Source organism: Geotrypetes seraphini, chromosome 7, assembly GCF_902459505.1.
Source record: "Geotrypetes seraphini chromosome 7, aGeoSer1.1, whole genome shotgun sequence".
Taxonomy (NCBI): Eukaryota; Metazoa; Chordata; class Amphibia; order Gymnophiona; family Dermophiidae; genus Geotrypetes; species Geotrypetes seraphini.
In genome coordinates this window covers 68256339-68276036 of record NC_047090.1, presented here as the reverse complement: position 1 = coordinate 68276036, position 19698 = coordinate 68256339, and the positions used below count along the sequence as shown (strand labels likewise).

Sequence of the window (19698 nt, the reverse complement as noted above, 5' to 3'; positions counted from 1 at the left end):
TAATAACAGATTATGGACTTTTCCTCCAAGAATTTGTCCAAATCTTTCTTAAAACCAGCTACACTATCTGCTTTTACCATAACTTCTGGCCACTTCATTTTTAAGTTTAGATCTTTCCTTTCAAACAGAGACCTTGCTAGATGTCAAATACAGCACAAGGTAACTTCACATGGACTTAGCTGTGCAGGAAATGTGAATCTCCTCATACACCCACCATATAGTGCAAAAATGTGCAAAGGTCTGTTTTTTTCTTTCGATCACTACATAGCCTAATGCCACACAAGCAGCGCTGTTACAAACATATTCTGTAGGTCAATGCTAAGGATAACAAAGTTTCCTTCCTTGGACCAGAAGGAGATACTGATAAACCACTGGAAGAGATCCCAACACAACACCCAAAGACCCACTCAGTGTGTGAACCAGTTGAGTGGAGTGGACTAACTGGGGGGTGGAAATGGGCCCGGAGTTTGCTCAGCAGAATTTCCCAGACCACTTCTTCCTCTCAACACATTGACACGCTGCCACCACCACCACTAGAAACACCTCACTGGGTAGGCCAGCAATGCTATAAACTTTATAAAACACATTATTATATTTTCTTATAAAGCACATATTTTAACTGAACTCTCTGACATCCTCAGCCTTTCCATTCACAAAAATAGAAGGAAGAAAAGTTCCCATTTCCTGCTGTCTCATGTCCCCGGCCTATACAATATTTTTTTTCTGCAGACCCTTCAAAAGTCTGACCAAATCCTCGTTTCACTTGCATTATAAAGTACTGAGGATGCCATCTCTCCCCAATCCCAGGTCCTAAAGTATAAGACAGTAGCGCAAACTAATGCTGCCAGATTCAGGAAAAAAAATTTTGATTCGATTCAGCCTATTGAATTGGTTTTTCAATTCGATTTTCCTGCCCAGTTGGGTGATTTTTTTCAAAACTCCTGGTGGGTTTTATAGCTTTTTCACCCCCTTTGGCTTCTCCTAATCACACTGGCGCTGTGGTGTAAATAAAATAAAGAAACAAAAAGGACTTTTCCTCTCTCTGTTAAATCCTAGCTCACGTTTGCAGTCCAACACCAGCTCTGGCAGGATACACATTTCAAATCTGACATATTATAATCACAAAACAGAAAATAAAATTATTTTTTCTACCTTTTGTTGTCTGGTTATATTTCAAATCTTGTTGGTCCAAGGCTCTGGTTTTCTTCTGATAACTTGGGGTCTCCTTCTTTCTTCTTTCTGCATGCTAACCATCCATCTGCCAACTCTGTCCTCCCTTTTCATTTCCCTTCCCTCCCCAGGAAGTCTGGTATCTTTCCTTTTTTTCATCTCCCTCCACAGATCCACCTTTTCTTAACTACCCTTTCATCCGGCATCTCTCCCTCCTTCCCCACCACCCCAGAGTCCACCATCTCTCCCTTTCTTTTCCCAATTACCCTCCTATCCAATATCTCTAGCCCTCCTCCACATCATCCCTTGTGTCCAATTTCTCTCCCTTTCTGTTCCTTCCCTCCCTAAATCCCATGGTCCATCATCTCTCTCCCTCTCCTCTATTTTCAGACCCATTATTTCTTCCTCCCCCCCAAAGTTTGGCATATGCACGTCTCTTTGAACACCCCCTTCCCTCCGTGTACTTCTAAACAAGGGTCCCCCCCAAAGGCCTGTCCCCCCTTAAAGGTCTGCCTGTCCCCCCTTGAAGGCCTGCACCCCCCTTGAAGGCCTGTCCCACCTCCTTGAAGGCCTGTCCCCCCCCCCTTGTAGGCCTGTCCCCCCCTTGAAGGCCTGCCTGCCTGTCCCCCCTTTGAAGGCCTGTCCCCCCCCTTGAAGGTCTGCACCCCCCCCCGAAGGCCTGTCCCCCCTTGAAAGCCTGCCTGCCTGTCCCCCCCTTGAAGGCCTGTCCCCCCCTTGAAGGTCTGCACCCCCCTTGAAGGTCTGCACCTCCCCCCGAAAGCCTGTCCCCCCCTTGAAAGCCTGCCTGCCTGTCCCCCCCTTGAAGGTCTGCACCCCCCTGAAGGCCTGTCCTCCCCCCCTTGTAGGCCTGTCCCCCCTTGTAGGCCTGCCTTCCTGTCCCCCCCTTGAAGGCCTGTCCCCTCCCTTGAAGGCCTGCACCCCCCCCGAAGGCCTGCACCCCCTCAAGGCCTGTTCCCCCCTTGAAGGCCTGTCCCACCCCCTTGTAGGCTTGTCCCACCCCCTTGTAGACCTGTCCCCCCATTGAAGGCCTGCCTGCCCCCTTGAAGGTCTGCACACACCCCCAAAGGCCTGTCCTCCCCTTGAAGGCCTGCCTGTCCCCCCCCCCTTGAAGGCCTTCCTGCCTGTCTGTCACCCCTTCCTCCTTGAAAGCCTGCCTGCCTGCCCGCCCGCCCCCGAAGGACCGCTCGCCCCTGGCCTTCCCGCACCACTATGAAGCAGCACTACCTATGCTCCCGGCCTTGCCGTTCAGTTCCCCCCCCCCCAAAGGACCGCTCGCCCCACTGACCTTCCTGCACCACCTATGAAGCAGCCGCAGCAGGATCCCGACGTCAGCGATCTCTGCGCAGCTTAGGCGCTGCTTCCTGCGCCGCGTTCCCGCCCCTCCTCTGACGTCAGAGGAGGGGTGGGACTGCGGCGCAGGAAGCAGCGCCCAAGCAGTTCAGGTATCGCTGAAGTCGCGATCCTGCTGCGGGCTGCTTCACAGGTGGTGCAGGAAGGTCAGTGGGGCGAGCGGTCCTTCGGGGGTGGTGGGGGGGGGAATGAACGGCAAGGCTGGGAACACCCCCTCATGGCTGGCACCCGGGGCGGACCGCCCCTCCCGCCCCCCCCCTTAGTACGCCACTGTGATGAGGTACTAGGGATTTTAGACTAATAGAAAAGCCTTAAGATTTTATGGTATATTGCTTATTTAGTGTTTGCTTCTCAAGCAATGAAATATAATAAAACATTTGTAATGAAAACTCTCCTCTTATCCTAATTAGAATAACTAACTATAAATGAAAAGATATGCTGGGGGGGGGGTGAGAGTTGAGGAAGATAGGAATGAAGACTGAACTAGGCCCTGCTATGCCTTCTAGAAGGTATCTGTTAATGCTGTAAGCTATTACCTTTACGTTTCTATCTCTAGCAGAAAGTTCAAGTTTAAAACTGTAGCAAAAACTATGGAAACTAGCTAATAAAAGTTTACTTAAAAAAAAGTCAAACGGGAAATCCGGGTCTCCAATAAGGAGCACCTAACTGGGCCTCCGCATGTGCGGATCACCGGACTAGATGGACCTAGGTCTGATCCGGCGAAGGCGTTTCTTATGTTCTTATGTTCTGTCTTTTGTAATAAACCTACACTTTCTCTTTTATCTTAAATCTAGAGAAAAGAGCAACATTTTCACTTATGCAGAAAAATGTCCTCTCCTCTTCTATCAGAGATTCTCTTTACATCTTTAGCTACTTTTTCATCTGCATATGGTTTTGCTAGCCATATTTCCTTCTTTGCTTCTTTGAGTCTAATCTGGTAAACTATTTTGTGATCTTCTTAATGCTTTCTTCTGTCTTTCTGAAAACACAGCCTCTTTTGCCCTCATTTTTCAGCCAGTTATTTGAAGAGCCATATAGGCATCCTGTCTCTCTCTCTCTCTCCTTTTCTTTTTTTTTTTACTTTCCTTTTATTTATGGCAGCTTTCAGTTTGGACCACCGCCTTTCCATTTTTCCTATGCCTACTAATTCTTTCAGCGCCTTCTTTTATTATTCTCCCACATTACCTAAATTAGCATGTCTGAAATCCAATAGTTTGAGTTTTGTGCCTCTGAACTCTGCCTTTGCCCTTAAATCAAACCATATTCCAAGAGGCTGCAATCAGATTTTGAATAATCTTTGATTTGATGATTTGTGTTTTCTGGAATGTCTCCTTGGGTTGCTTATTATATCTTTGTGGGATGGGAGGGGGAGAGGGGTGTGGATTCTTGTTATTGAATTTATTGTCTTGGTTGGTAGTTGTCATTTTCCTTGAAAACAATAAAAAGATTTTCAGATCAATCAAACCATATTGTGTGATGACCACTGTTGACTAGGATGTTGGAAACGTTTCCTCCATTTGTGAGCACAAGATTCAGAGTTGTCCCTTCCTTTGTGGGTTCTGTCAGCTTCTCCATTTGAGACAGGTCTGTAAATAATAGAGGTCCATATAGATACAGGTTCCACCTTCTCTTTCCAGGATGATTCTTCCTTTCTTCAGGTTCCCTGCATTTCAGCTGCTCTGATATTTTTCACATACAGTGCCACTCCTCCACCTTTTCGGCCTTCCCTATCCTTCCTTAAAAGATTATAGTCCAGTATGGTCACATCCCATTCAATCATTGAACCATATTTTTGTAATAGCAGCAATATTCACGTTTTCCTCAAAATCATGCCTTGAAAATCTTGAACCTTTTTACTTAGGCTATGGGCATTTATGTTCATTGCTTTCCATGTGTTATTGAGTTTAGATGGTTTTCTGTATTAACATTATCTTCCCCGCTGCTATCATGTTTTTCTGGGGATGACTTTCTGAATTCTCTTGTTTCTTTTTGTCACCCCTATCTTCTAGTTAAAATGTCTACAAACACACTGTCTGAGTTTCTCCCCAAGTAGCCTTTTTCCTGTCACAGAAAGATGTAGCTAATCATTACAATATAGCCTATTATTTTCCATATCCTGTTCCATCACCTTCCTTTTTATACCAAGGGCTCCTTTTACTAAGCTGCGCTCGAGACGCTAACACCAGCATTAAGCTGGTGCTAGTTCTAGCCACGTAAGGCGGGTTTAGTGCGCGCTAAAATTCTGCACACGCTACAAACGCTATCGCAGCTTAGTAAAGGAGCCCCAAGATTCAAGCTACTACTTAGTCTTTCTTTTCCCTTTCCAAATGTAGGAATAACTTCAGAAAAAGCTGCAGTCCAAACTAAAGACTTGAGTCCTTTCCCAAGCCTCTGGAACACTTTTTGTGCTTCAAACTTGCTGTTGTAAGCCAGGTCATTTGTCCCCAGATAGATTACAATATCAGCATTAGAATCGTTACTCTCTTCTCGGACCACATTCAGTATTTGGTTGGAACTTCTGATAGCAGAGGATCCCGGAAGACATTTCACCAGGTTGAGATCCTTGAACTATGTTCCTAAGTTAATGCCTCTTATAATGAAGCCTCTTAGCAGTAAGAATTTTCTTCTTTGAGCCAATTAGTCATTGTTTTGGGATATCCTTTAGATTGAGTTACATTCCTTGCCTCTGGCAGTACTTCTTTCCTGATCATCATGTTGCTCCAGTGCATGAATTAAATTACATAGAGGCAAAGGTTGGGAGGGTGAATGCCTCTGTAACACAGGTCATAATCGCCTTGAGCCTACTGTGACCCATCTTGTTGACTTATTTTCTGTGGCAGCGCTGATGGTAAATTGGCTCGGAACTGGGTCATCCTGTATGCTTCCTTAATTGCTGCCAAATCCTTCTAGATTTCATTGACTTCATCTTTCATAGCTGATATTTGGAGACAGACGAGGCAAGCTCTAAGGTTCCGCATGGTTTTCCTTAGGACTAATGCTCAACAAATATTGCATTAAATGAAAGTCATTTTAAATGATTAATAAGTATGAGAAGGTGCACTATGTTAAGGGATATCGATGAGCAAGGTTGTCCAATAGAGAGTTTATTGAAGATAACTGTCTTTTTGTTTTCCTATATAGGGAGAGCAAGCCTAGGGATAGGTGGGAGAGGGATGGGAAGGGAAGGACTTTAAAGTCAGCAGGACAGAAATATAACAAATGATAGGAGCAAGCAGTTCTGCATGTGAGAGGAAAGGAAGCATTTATTCTCCTTTATTTCTCCTGTATAGGATAGATGGTGTTTAAGTCAACAAATGTTCTAGGAAGAAATTATGAGAGGGACACACAGATAAAGGTCAAATACAAAAACCTGAAAATATATAAATTCAGAAAAGCTTAGCTTTCAGGCTCACAGTGCTTCTCACAAATTCCCAACTCTCCAGGAAGCAGTCTCTCCCTTAAAGAAACAGACAGATGGATTCTAGTTACCAGCACCTACATTGGCCAACACTTCCAAAAACGGCACAAGTCATGTCATCATCATGCGTTAATCATCATCACCAGCCACGATGTCAATCACGCATAGGCACAAGTAAGAGAATTGCAGCTTATGTATAACATAGGTGCCAGTAATGTAGGCCAGGGTTTTGCAGGCTTATATTACCAGAGCCTATGTTTGATGAGAATCACATCAACAGAGGTGCCTAGTGGCACCTAAGGACATTTATGGCATAAACCACTCCGTTTGACCTTAGGTGCCGTTAGTCGCCTCTGTAGATGCGATATGGCATCCTTTTTTGTAGATGCCTGCAGGCGCCTACATTTTTTTAATGACTTTTTTGACACTTTCAATTACCATGCTGATTAGCACCAATTAAAACGCATCCACTGCCACCTAACTTACGATGCCATTTAGAGAATTTGGGCCAGACTGTACAACGGGTGCCAAATTAATTAAACCTCAGTCAACAGTGCAGTAGGGGAAAAGCTTCAAAGACAATTCTTGAAATAAGCGCCCTTATTAAACAGATGGAGATAAGTCAGAAAATACAGGAAGAAATTACTGCAACTACTGTAAACAAAAAGAGTTACCAGTAGCTAGCGGTTAACTACTTCAATGGCCTTAAATTTAATTTGCCTTAAAATCAATTGCACAACCACTGCATCTAGCAAGAAATGTGTTTAATGTTTAAATACAGAGTTGATAAAGTCTCAGCAAATCACTAATTAACTAATGCTAAATATTTTATGGTTACTCTGCTTTATGTTTAAAGTCTCAGAATTTGCAATAAGCCACTTTAAACTGAAGAAAAAAGTTTCTCAAAATTACAAACTCACTCTTACCCTATACATAGAAACCAACCTACCCATTGTGACAAATCTAATACCAGTCCTGGCACATCAATACCATGAGAACTAATATCTTCTCCGTTACTGCTCCTTTGCTATGGAAGTTTCTTTATTTTTGATATACCGTCTATCAAAACAAGTGTCTAAACGGTGTATAATATAAAAAAGATTGTAGAAAACAATTAAAATAGGTAAATAAAAGCAATATTTTATCAAATATTAAAAATCCTAGACAAATTCACATTAACGTACATGGAACAAAAGGGAAGTAGGGGAGGGAAAGGTTGTTTAAAATACATCGAAGTAAAATTAATAAAAAAGGACGGTAAATGGGGAGTGGCAAAACATTAGGATGGGAATTGCTTCAGAAGAAGCATTTGATGTTTCAAGGCTTCACAAGAATTAAAGGTTTGAGAGGCGGAAGCTGATACTAAAGAGTAAAGGCAGCTTTAAAGAGGAAAGTTTTAAGTTTGGCTTTAAATTTTTCAAGTGAGTTCTCTAATCAAACATCTAATGGGAGGACATTCCACAGAGACTGAAAAATTGGATTTGGGAGTAGTATCGTAAAACAATTCCCGTGTTGACGGTATGAAAAGTAGGGCCCTGGATGATGAGTATGGGATCAAAAGTTTATTTATGAATGCTGGTTGGTTAGAGTTTTTTGTTTTAAAGGTAAAGAGTATTTTATAGGTGAGGCAATGAGTGATAGGTAGCCAATGTGCTTTGCGGAGGAAAGGAGTGACATGGTCAAATTTTTTTGCATGATAGATTAATTTAACAGCAGTATTTGCAATAGATTACATCCCTAGATAACTTCAAATCCAGTTTAAAAACATTTCTTTTTAAAGACGCTTTTGAATCATGATCGTCCTTTAAAGGAGGTTTTAAATTTATGCTAGACCGGCTGGTCTCCTGGTTTTCCCCACCGTTTTTTGTTTTTTTTTTTCCATTTTTGTTCTTTACTATACAAATTTTGTAGTCCTTCCCTTTTTCCTCTCGTTCCAGTTAGTCACTGTCTATTCGTTTGTCTTTGTCTCACATTTTTCTGTCCTTAGTTTAGTCATTTTCCCATTTTGACGCTTTTTTTGTTATTTTTAAATTTTGTAAAACCGCTTTGAATACTGATAAGGCGGGATATCAAATTATAATTAGCTTGAAATTTGAGATGTTGCTGCAATGGGGGGGGGGGCAGGGGGGCGAAGGGAGAAGAGGGGGAGATAGAAGGTTGAAAGGGAAATGCTGACTCCTGCTGTGGGTAAGTTTCTCTTATCTATACCCTTATCCTCTATGGCTAACTCCAGACTCCATCCCTTCTACTATGCAGCACTGTACGCCTGGAACTAACTTCCTGACTTGGTACTTCAAACTCCGTCCCTGGCAGTATTAAAATCCAGACTCAAAGCCTACTTCTTTGAAGCTGCTTTCAAATCCAACCCATCTGTTAAGCACCCATGACTGTATTTTCATTCCCTCTGAAACTCCCCCACCCGTGCACTGTGTATAGATGCAACATTTTGTCCAGTTTGTCTGTCTCAATTAGAATGTAAGCTCATTCGAGCAGGGACTGTGTTTTTAATGTTTCAGTGTCCAAGCTGCATAAGCCTTGAAGCGTTATAGAAATTATAAATAGTAGTAACCAGGGCTGTGGAGTTAGAGTTGAGGAGTCGGAGACAATTGTGGGTACTGGAGTCGGAGTCAGAGTAGTGGATACCAGAAACTGAGGAGTTAGAGTCGAAGGATTTATCTACCAACTAGAGTCAGAGACAATTTTGGGTACCTGGAGTCAGAGTCAGAGTCATGGCTACCAGAAACAGAGGAGTCTGAGTCGAAGGATTTATCTACTGACTCCACATACACTTCCCTCACCATAAGGTATTAAAGCCAAACAAATTCTGCATGTCTGGCCCTCCTCAAAAATGGGTGCAGAGTAGAGAGTTGCGCAGGAACAGAAATCCCACCCATCCCCGCCCGTATCCACCAGGATCCTCTCCATCCCCACCCGTCCCTGCCAGGATCCTCTCTGTCCCCACCCGTCCTCATCAGGATCCTCTCCGTCCCCACCCATCCCCGCAAGGAATTACCTCCATCCCCGCCCATCCCCATAAAAAGCAGCAATTACTTCTGACAGGATCATCAATTCCACAGTTTCTTTTGTGTTTGCGCTACTGTTTTCCTTGTGGAATCTCTTTGGCGGAACCCTTTTTTTGTTTTCTGTTCAGGTAATTAACTTATAAACCCCCTGTTTTACTAAGGCTGAAATGTCCATTATATTATATGGATGAATCCTGCTTCCAAAGGCTTCCATCCCCGTGAGAGTCCCGTTGGCTAGAGGGCGGTCCCCATGGGAGTCCTGTGGGCCAGAGGGGGTCCCCGTGGGAGTTCCGTGGGTTAGGGGGGATTCCCGCGGGATCCCCATGATCCCCGTTCCCATGCAGACCTCTAATGCAGAGCTGAAATAGAACATTTCCACATAAAACTCACATTACAAATAAATTTCTTAATTCTAGTGTAATCTCATTAATAGCAACATATGGCAACATATTCCGAAATAATATAACTCTACAATAAAGCCACTAAGAACCTGGAGCAAATCTAACAAGGATCCTACCTATGAAAAAGCAGTACCCTAAATGTTACAGTGTACCTTAGAATACCAACTTATCTATTGGGAAAACTGAAGAAGCCAAATTACTCTGGATCACTATAGAGAAAATTCATGCTTAAAGAATAGCTGACCTCAGTCATACCCACAGAACACGCAGATACCACATACAGATTCAGTGACCACAAACTAGAAATAACAACAGGCAGGCAGAAATTAAACGGGAACCCCAAGAGGTGAGGCAATGCCATAAAACCCCTGTACTGTGCAATAGTAAATATAGCAAATGTCACCCAGAGAGTGGTAGAAAACTGGAACGCTCTTCCAGAGTCTGTTATAGGGGAAAACACCCTCCAGGGATTCAAGACAAAGTTGGACAAGTTCCTGCTAAACTGGAACGTACGCAGGTGAGGCTGGACTCATTTAGAGCACTGGTCTTTGACCTGGGGGCAGCCGCGTGAGCGGACTGCTGGGCACGATGGACCACTGGTCTGACCCAGCAGCAGCAATTCTTATGTTCTTATAATGGAAAAGGATTCAACGAGGGCAATTGCACTTGACCCTCTAGCCAAAGGTTTCTAAGCCTGTCTGAAGCTAAAAAAAAGTCATAGCCTGGTACTGAGGTTTGGGCCCCTCTAAATTTCTGCCCTGGGCCTCCACCATGTCTAACAGCTCTGGCAATCCTACTTTCTTTTTATTTGCTACTATGATGCCAAATCCTGTATTGTATAGTCTCAGCTGGTGTTATCCACTCTAAACTAATGCCTCTCAATTTAGTTCTCATTTGAGTAGATTTTGCTAGGCACTATTGACTGGTTTATAACACTCCAGCTAAGGAGGCTGCATCAGCATTTGTCATCTGGTAGTGAAAGATGCCCTGGAGACCTCAAATACTTCAGTTCCAGCCCAAGTAGTTTATGATATTTGGCCTCACCAGAACCTGAAAAAAAATCTCTCTCTACTGTCTCATAGTGAGCACCCATTTATGCTGTTTTCTAAGCTGGCAGACAAAGAAAAGAAGCAAGAAGCCAAGAGTCTTAAAATGGAGACGTAAAAAGGAGACAGGCTTTTATAAGCTAGTGTTTTAAGCCTCTCTATTTCTAATTCTTTAATAATGATCTGCTTACTTAGGTTCTGTGGTTGACATTTAAAAAGACACTTGGAATTGAACTGAATTTCTCTGAGCAATATTGATCCTATATACTACAAATGTACTCTTATTCTAACATAATACATTCTCATCCTAACACCCTCACAAACCTTTTCTAGATCCGGTTCTTCCAGTGCAAGTGCCAGTTCATTATTATCCATCACAGATGCTGCAGCAACATCAAGTGGTGTGGAGCCTCTCATGGATGGGGATGCTGGACAGATAAGAATCAAATCATAGTAATGATATATATGCAGAACAGCAGTTGCAATTAATCCCTTAACACTCCTCCAGAAATTTTAAATATCTCCTAGTAAAAGCTCAAAGGGTAACATTTTATAATACTGGACCCATTGGAGGGGAACACAGCCACAGGAAACCAACCAAGAGGTGCAGCTACACAAATTAATGCCCTGCTCTTTCCCAGATTATATAGATGGCAAACCATGCACTGGAAGTGAAAGCTCACTAAGTATAGTTTGCCATCTACATACTTAGGACAGTTCGCAGCATCAAGGTTTCTACAGCTGTATCTCTTCCCTCCATCCTCCACAGTCCACCATTTTTCTTATACTCATTTTCTCCCCTCCATGGTCCAGCACCACTCCCTCTCCACCTTCTCCCAGTGGGTGGGTCCAAGACCTCTCCCTCCCTTCCCTCCATGGATCCAGTACCTTTTCTTCATTCTCCCTCAGTCCCTACTTTCCCTTCCTCAGTCAGGGAAACCTGAGATTTTCAGTTGTAACACACTGCCTGACTAGAGGGCATATCATGATTTTTTGTTTTCTTAGGTGGTGTCTCTAATGTGAACTCTACTATCAAGAAGCTATAATTTGGGTTATTCTTCCTAATATGCATCATTTTGACTTGCCCACATTTTATTTCACCCACTATTTGAATGCCCTGTCTTCCAGTCTTTTATGCTCCTCCTGCAATTTCTCACAGACTGGAGTTTAAATTGTTTTATGATATGTTGACCAGTTCTCTCTTTTACATGAAACTCAATCCGGATTCAGACCTATGTGTAGCACTGAGACAGTAATTGCGGTCACCTTAGATAATTTACGTTTCTTGTTTAGTAGGGGCCTTAATGCCCTGATTATGCAATTTGATATGAGCTCTGCTTTGACTTAGTGTACCATGAGAAATTGTTACAATTCTTAGATGCAATTGGTATCATAGGAGAGGTGCTAGACTGGTTCCAAGGTTTCCTAATGTCCCGCACCTGTCAAGTACGTTTTAATTACAATCTCTCTAATACCTGAAGTAATCCATCTGGTGTTCCACAGGGGTCACCACTATCCCCTTTGCTTTTCAACATTTACATGTCATCATTAGGTGCGCAACTGACCCAGCTGGAGATAAAAGTATTCAGCTATGCAGATGACTTTACAATCATTATCCCATTCGCTACCTCTCTCTCTGAAGTCACTCCTACGGCAACAGAAGTATTAGACTTGATGGAACAATTGATGACTGAATTTAGACTGAAGCTTAACTCAGAAAAAACAAAATTCTTTGTAGCTTCATCTCACACATCACTGTGCATCAATAAACTTAGTTACCATATTCAACCTACTATGAAGGTTTTGGGTGTAATACTGGACCAGAGCCTAACCATGAAAGACCAGGTGGACTCTTTGGTTAGAAAGGGTTTCTTTACTCTCTGGAAGCTTCGGTCCATCAGAGCATATTTTGATGCTTCATCATTCAGAATTCTAGTTCAATCCCTTATACTGAGCCAACTTGACACTGCGGTCCGTCTTATTTTTGGTCTAAAAAAATGGGAACACATTACCCCTTACTATCAAAAAACTTCACTGGTTGCCAATGGAGTCCAGAGTTCTGTTCAAGTTTTCCTGCATTAGTTACAAAGCAATTTTTGGGATGCTACCTGATTACCTTGCCTCCCAGTTTTCCATGAATAGTTCTAATAGGAGCACTCGTAGAATAAACCTATTTAATTACCCTTCTTTTAAATCATGCCAATACAAAAAGTTTTTTGACAGAATTTTATCATTCCAGGCCGCCAAACTGGCTTGGAAGATTAATACTTGAGGCCACTTCCTATTTTGACTTTAGAAAATCACTAAAAATATGCCTGTTTGACATGTTTTCCTCTTAGTCATGTTATTGTCAAATCTATCATGAATTTTTTTTTTCCTTTTATCATCAAAACTGTTTTATTGAGCTCAAGAAGAAACAGTACAAAACACAGAAAAATACAAAAAGCAAGCTCATAGTTTGTCAGTTCAACTATCATGAATTTTTAACAGTTCTTTACACACTAATTGAGCCATTGTCTTAACTTTTAATGATTTTACCTGTATTCTTATTGATTGTTTTTACTGTATTTAGATATCGATTGTTTATTCTGTATTTTAATTATTGGCTGTATGTATTCTTTGTTGTGAACCGCTTCAAACTTTTGGTATAGCAGTATACAAGAAATAAATTATTATTATTATTGATGAAAGGACTTTTCAGAGAGTAGGATGATCCAAGATGGCAGACATGTAGAAGGGGCGCTCCGCTTGCTCTTTTTACGTCAACTGCTTTTTGCTTCGTAAGATACTTACTATGCTCCATACTAAAAGGAAAGGGGCCTTGAGGACCTCCCAACTGACGACCCTTACCTCCTCACTGACACAGCTAACTAAACTAAACTAACTAAACTAAACCTTAGGTTTGTATACTGCACCATCTCCGCAATTGTAAAGCTCGGCACGGTTTACAGGAGTTGGGATGGAAAGGAACTCCAATGGAGGGTTAAAGGATTAAGTGTAAAGAAGATTTAGATGGGTGTAAGATACTGGAGAGGGAGGAAGTGTTACATTTTTGAGAATAGCCAAGTTTTCAGATGTTTACAGAAAAGTTGGAGGGAGCTTCAGAGATTTTTAGAACCGCGGAACGCCGCTGACCCTCGGTCTTCCCACTGGCGGCAGACCTCTGCGGCGGTTTCAAGTGAGGGAGCACTCGACCCCTTGGAGTTGGTGCCGCCAGAGATCTCTGCATCGCTCTGTCCAGCAGGCGGGCAGAGTAGCGACTCTTTCTCCGGAGGGGAGGAGGGAGTTGTCCCAGAGCAAGTAGCGGGAGGAGCTTCACTCTCGGCTGGAGAGCAGGGGAGTAAGAGCCTTGAGGGAGTTGAAGCCTAAGGAAGAACCCCTGTTAACATCCTGGATATTCTCCTGGAGGCTATAAGGAGAATGGAAGAGAAGGTGGAGAAAACAGCTTCAGATGTACAAGTATTGGTAACTAAAGTAGACTCTTTTACCTCAAATATTGAAGAAGTGAAACAAGAATGTTTAGAAAAGGTAGACTCTGAGACTATTCCTTTGAAAAATGCTATTACCACTATAATCAAAGACCAGACTGTTCTTTCACGTAAGATAGAAATGATTGAAAATTACAATCGATGCCTTAACTTATGAGTATTGAATTTTCTAAAAATTTCTTCAATGTTACCGATTGATCTCTTTAAAAAAATTTCTGGTGGAGAATTTGTCTTTTCCACCAGATCTATTACCGCCTATTAATAAGGTTTATTACCTATCAGCTTCAAAAAGAAAAGCTGGTCTGGAAGGACGACTTCTTTCTGACCAACAAAATTTAACAGCAGTCTTGGAAAATTCTTTTATGGATGTAAAGGACAGAGCTACATTAATTGTGAACTTTATACTTGAGCAAGATCTTAATTTAATCATGAGATTATCCTTTCTGTGGTCAACGTATATGGCTACACCATGATGTCACAAAATCAACACAAGAAAGGCACAAGCTTTTTTTTAGAAGATACCAAGAAATTGGGTGCTACTTTTACTTTAGCTTATCTTGCAAATGTATAATTAAATATATTGGTTTAAAATATGTTTTTTATGTACCTGATCATCTAAGATCCTTTTTAGACCTTAAGGGATTAATCAGAGGTGGAGAGTCTAGCTCTAAATAAATTCCTGGGGGTAGACATATAAGCCTTTATCTTACTTTTTAATTTGAAATTTTCTTTGATTATCTCCCTGTAACTGGATCGTTCTACTAATTTGAGGTCTATGAAAGAGTCATAACCATTTAGAATTGATTTTCTTATTAATAGTAATGTGAAATTTTTTTTCTCTTTTGGTTTTTTATATAAGGGACTATGACTCTGTATTGCTTTAACAAGTTGTATTACTTGTGAATAATATAATAATGAATAAAAATAAAGGGGAAAAAAATATTATTATTATTAATATCGCCTATCTGGCAATTTCCCAAAAGAATATGCAGCGATTACAACTGGTGTAAAATGCAGTGGTCAGTCTGATTTTTGGGTTGAAGAAGTTTGACCATGTAACTCCTTCCTACCGACTCCTGAATTGGTTGCCAATGGTGGCACATGTGAAGTTTAAGTTTGGGTGTTTCTGCTTTAAGGTACTGTTAAGTTTAGCCCCTAAATATATAACTGACCTTTTCTCCTTCCCAACCAACAGACATAAGAGAAGCTCACACTTGAATTTTGTATCTCCACTGGTAAGAGGATGTAAATTCAAAAGTCATCATCAACATTTTCTCTCATATCAAGCAGTATTATGGGGTAAAGACCTGGAACAATTACTTATGCTTGCTAATACGTATGGGGAATTTAGGAGACACCTAAAAACATATCTGTTCCTGAAGTACTTAGGCAACTGATTTGTACAACCTTTCCCACATTAACTGATCTCTAGATCCGCTATTCACTAGTTTTAACTTGTCAGTTCTACTCAATTTGTAACATTTTTAATCATTGTAAACTGCATAGAACTTCACGGTCTGCGGTATATAAACTGTTGTTATTATTATTATTATTACAATTAAGCATCCACCATTTAGAGAACTGGCCTTTAATTCTACTTCCTGTTTTCTGAAGAATGTTCTTTTAGCTCTAATAGCCGCTTTCACCTCATCTTTTAACAAAACCTGGTTGTAATTTGGTCTTCCTTCCATCTTTCTAAATATGAGGATGATATCTGGTCTGGGCTTCAAAGATATTTTTAAACATGTCTGACTTAAACTCATAGGCTTTACAGCTAATTATTTTAGCTTTGTTTATCTATACCTACCTAGTCCAACACTGCTGTTCTCCAACAAGTAACTGAGATGTTCAAACATGGACCTTTGGTTTTGGCGGCTAATGCGGCAGAAGTAACAAAGGAAACGACAGCAGCTGGCAACCATCTTTGGAAATGCAATCTGCACAAGAGAAACAAAAGATTTATTGTAGGAGACAGTGCACCTGTTTTTTATGGAAGTAGCTTCTTTCTGTCTGTCTATCATATGTGCGGTGGCGTAGTGAGAGAGGGTAGCACCAGGGCAATGGTGCCCCCCCCCCTTTGTACCTCTTGAAATTTTTGCTGGTGTAAAAAGCATCTTCCACCTGCTCACGTCAGTCTTGGTTCCCTTCTGATATCACATACTGATCCCTTGAGAACTCGCAGAAGCCAATTAGCTAGCGACTCTGAATGGGCAGGAGCGCAGGAAGGTCGCTCCTGCTGCGGTTCACCACTGGATCACAGGATACAAATAAACTATTGGTCATTCCTCTCCCTATACACCTGTGCATCCTTCTTGCTTTTGTCATCACCTTTCTTACTTGTGTACTTTACGATCATCATATATGATCACGCTCAAATCCAAATCCTTTCATGCACAAAAACTCTTTGCTGCCTAAACTGTACTGTTCTCTCAGATTTTTTGCAGCCTAAATGAATGACCCTTCATGTTTTAGCATTAAATCTTAGCTACCAAATTTTGGACCATTCTTCATGCTTCACTAGGTCCTTATGTATCCGTGTCGAGGTGGAAGATGATATTTTCTTTCTCAAAGGACCCTCAGCCACAAGAGGGCATCCGCTCAAACTCAGGGGAGGGAAATTTCATGGTGACGCCAGGAAGTACTTCTTCACGGAAAGAGTGATAGATCATTGGAACAAGCTTCCAGTGCAGGTGATCGAGGCCAGCAGCGTCCCAGACTTTAAGAATAAATGGGATCCCTACGTGAGATCCCTACGAGGATGAAGATAAGGAATAGGGTCACTAGGGTATAGACTTAAGGGGGTGGATCAGTAGAGTGGGCAGACTTGATGGGCTGTAGCTCTTTTCTGCCGTCATCTTTCTATGTTTCTATGTTTCTATTACCATAAGGAGTGTCTACCCTATTGCAGATTTTGGTTATTATCTGCAAAGAGGCAAACCTTACCAGAGAGCCCTGTAGCAAAACTGCATACAAAAATGTTAAAAAGTACCAGGCCAGAACTGAACCTCATGGCAAACCACTGGTAACATCCCTTTCCTCAGAGTGAGCTCCATTTACTTTTTTTTTTTTTTTTTTTAATTCTTTATTCATTTTTAAAAACTTACAATAAGTGTAACAACATATATAACATTTTAAACTCAGATACAACACTTAATATTCTGTTAAAATCCATATCAGAATTTATTCCACCCCCTCCCCCCTAATCAATAACAGTCTTTAAATTCAAGAAAAACATATAATAATCCCCATTCCCATATACCTTACTTTAATAATCAGATCAAAATACTCTTCCCCCCCTTCCTTGGACATGCATATTTAAGGGGAAAAATAATATTCAATCATTACAATATTTTGTTAATGGCTCCCAAATATCCTGAAAGCTCCATTTACTTCTACCCTTTGTTGCGTTCCACTCAGTCAGTTCCTAACTCAGTCAGTCACTTTAGGGCCCATGTCAAAGGCTTTGCTAAAATCTAAATACATCACATCTAGCACTCTCCTTCGATCTCTCTAGTCACCTCTGGCTATAAGCTTCATCATTGTCCTAGAGTTGGTCAAAAAGGTGTGGACAGGTTATTGTTATATGAGAGATGGTCGAATGTTAAATTATTTGATTCTATGCCTTTGAAAGGTTTAGAAATTATTTTGCTAGGGATGGTGCTTTCGTTTGACAATTCCCTTACTGGTTTTAGGCACCTGCTGCTGCCTTAAATTGGGACGCTGTTTATAGAATTTATCCCTTAATAGTATAAAGCAAGCAATAAATCAGAAGGTATGTAGGCTCAAAAAGAGTCCTTTATTCACAACAAAGTGGTCCCAGGTAGGTATATTTCAGACTTCAAATCATGGGGTTTTTTTTAAACCCAATATGTTTCAGTATCACAGCGCCTATGTCAGGGGCAACAATCATCAACTATATCTTGAGTCTGGAATATATGCATTCACCTCTCCAGCAGCACCACTTCATTTAGCAATGATGAGTCTTTGCGAGAACTGAAAAACAGTAATCTTGGCATGAAACTGGATCCCACGGTATGCATCGAAACATATTAGGCATTTTTAATTTTTTTTTAACCTGATTTGAAGTCTGAAATATACCTAGTATATAAATAAAAGACTCTTTTTGAGCCTACATACCTTCTGATTTTTTGTTTGCTTTATACTATTAAGGGACAAATTCTATAAACAGCGTCCCAATTTTAGGCAGCAGCAGTGTCCTCCCACTGACTAACCAGCCAATTGGATGAACGTTTTTAGAAAAAAAAACAACCCAAGGCAGGCGGCCTACACTGTAGGCGTTTTCATGGGTCTAGGGAGACTTGTAGGACCACCTAAGCTCGTCTAAGTCTGGGTGTGTGCATGGTTTCACCTGACACTAGCCTTGGGCAGCCCTGAGCATCTCCCTAGAACCATGACAGACGTCTGAAATGTAGGCCATTAAAATACTTACCTACATTTCAAATAGATGCAGCCACTGAGCTGATCCCTGCCAAGGCAGGGAACCCCAAACCCTACCATAAGTCGGCCGGAAGGAGGAATGCCCTCTCCCTCCTTCTGTCACCCCCGAACCTCCCTGACCACGATGCACAATTACTCCTGCCGCCACACCTAAATCCTCAACTGACACTGTCCCCAGCAGGAGGGATGCCAAATTTCTCCTGCGAGAACCCTCGAAACAACTACCCCAACTGCAATAGGCAGGAGGGATGCCCACTCCCTCCTGCCAGAAGCCTCCCACAAATTCTGACCCCCTCCAACCTATGAGTCCCCCAGACCCAAACCCTCTACCTCAGCACCCAACCACCCCACTCCCCCCCGTATCTTTTGTAGTATGGCGGGCCGAAGGGATGCCTACTGCCTCCGGCTGCCAGGACCGCCTCTTCACATTGACAGGCCTTCTCCTTCCTATTGCATCCTGGAATGTACCAGGGAGGGGCCAAGACTCTGATTGGCCAGATACCAAAGCCCATAGGTGGGAAGGAAGCCTAAGACTCCATATGGCCCAGGTGCTCAAGGCCCCTGCTTTGGGAGGGTCCTTGGGTGCCTGGGCCAATAAAGGCTTTAGGCCCTTTCCTGGTACATCCCAGGATGCACCGGGAAGGAGAGGGCCCATCTTTGTGAAAAAGCGGGTCTGGTGGATGGAGAGAATAGGCATCTCTCCAGTCCACTGTACCACAAAAGTTATGTGGGGGGGGGGCAGGGTGTTGGGGTACCAAGGTGGGGAGTTCGAGTCTGGGTGGGGCCAAAATTTTTGGAGGGTCATGGGTTTGGGGGGGGGCCTGCTGGCAGCAGGGAGTGGGATCCCTCCTGTCTATCGCAGTTGCTTGGGGTTGTTTGGGAGTTCCAGCATGAGGGAGCGGGCATCCCTCCTGAAGGAGGACTTCGAGGGGGAGTATTTGGGGTAGCAGGAGGAATTGGGCATCCCTCCTGTCACAGACAGTGTTGGGTAGGGGTTTGTGGTGGTGGCAAGAGGAATTGGGCATCCCTCCGGCTTTAGACAGTGTCAGGGGGACTTCGCTGCCTCTCAGTTGATCGCAGCAGAGAGATTCCCTTACCACAATTAGCTCAGCGGCAACGCGTTTCTTTAACCAGCACGTGTGACATAGGTACCGGTTAGAAAATCGGGGGGGTGGGAGGTTAGGCGTCTTTCTCTTAGGGCAGATGAGATTCTGTATAGGATGCCTGTGTGCGATTCTTAGCCACTTCTTAGGCAGCTGCAGAAACCAGCATCCTATACAGAATTTCCCCCTTAGTGAAGTTTTGCTGATTTTTTATTGAAGG

The 19698-nt window shown here is 42.4% G+C and overlaps 1 protein-coding gene across 2 annotated transcripts in view; it reads right to left on the bottom strand.

Moving 5' to 3' along the window:
• The window catches only part of RYR3 (ryanodine receptor 3), a 693107-nt gene that overhangs the window by 358642 nt on the left and 314767 nt on the right, over nucleotides 1-19698 (bottom strand). For both annotated transcript variants that reach the window (XM_033952387.1, XM_033952388.1), the window contains exons 41-42: nucleotides 15725-15854; nucleotides 10754-10857 (exon numbers count right to left, since the gene is read on the bottom strand). In XM_033952387.1, coding sequence (XP_033808278.1) covers nucleotides 10754-10857; nucleotides 15725-15854 — 234 coding nt within the window. The remainder of the gene's footprint in view (nucleotides 1-10753; nucleotides 10858-15724; nucleotides 15855-19698) is intronic.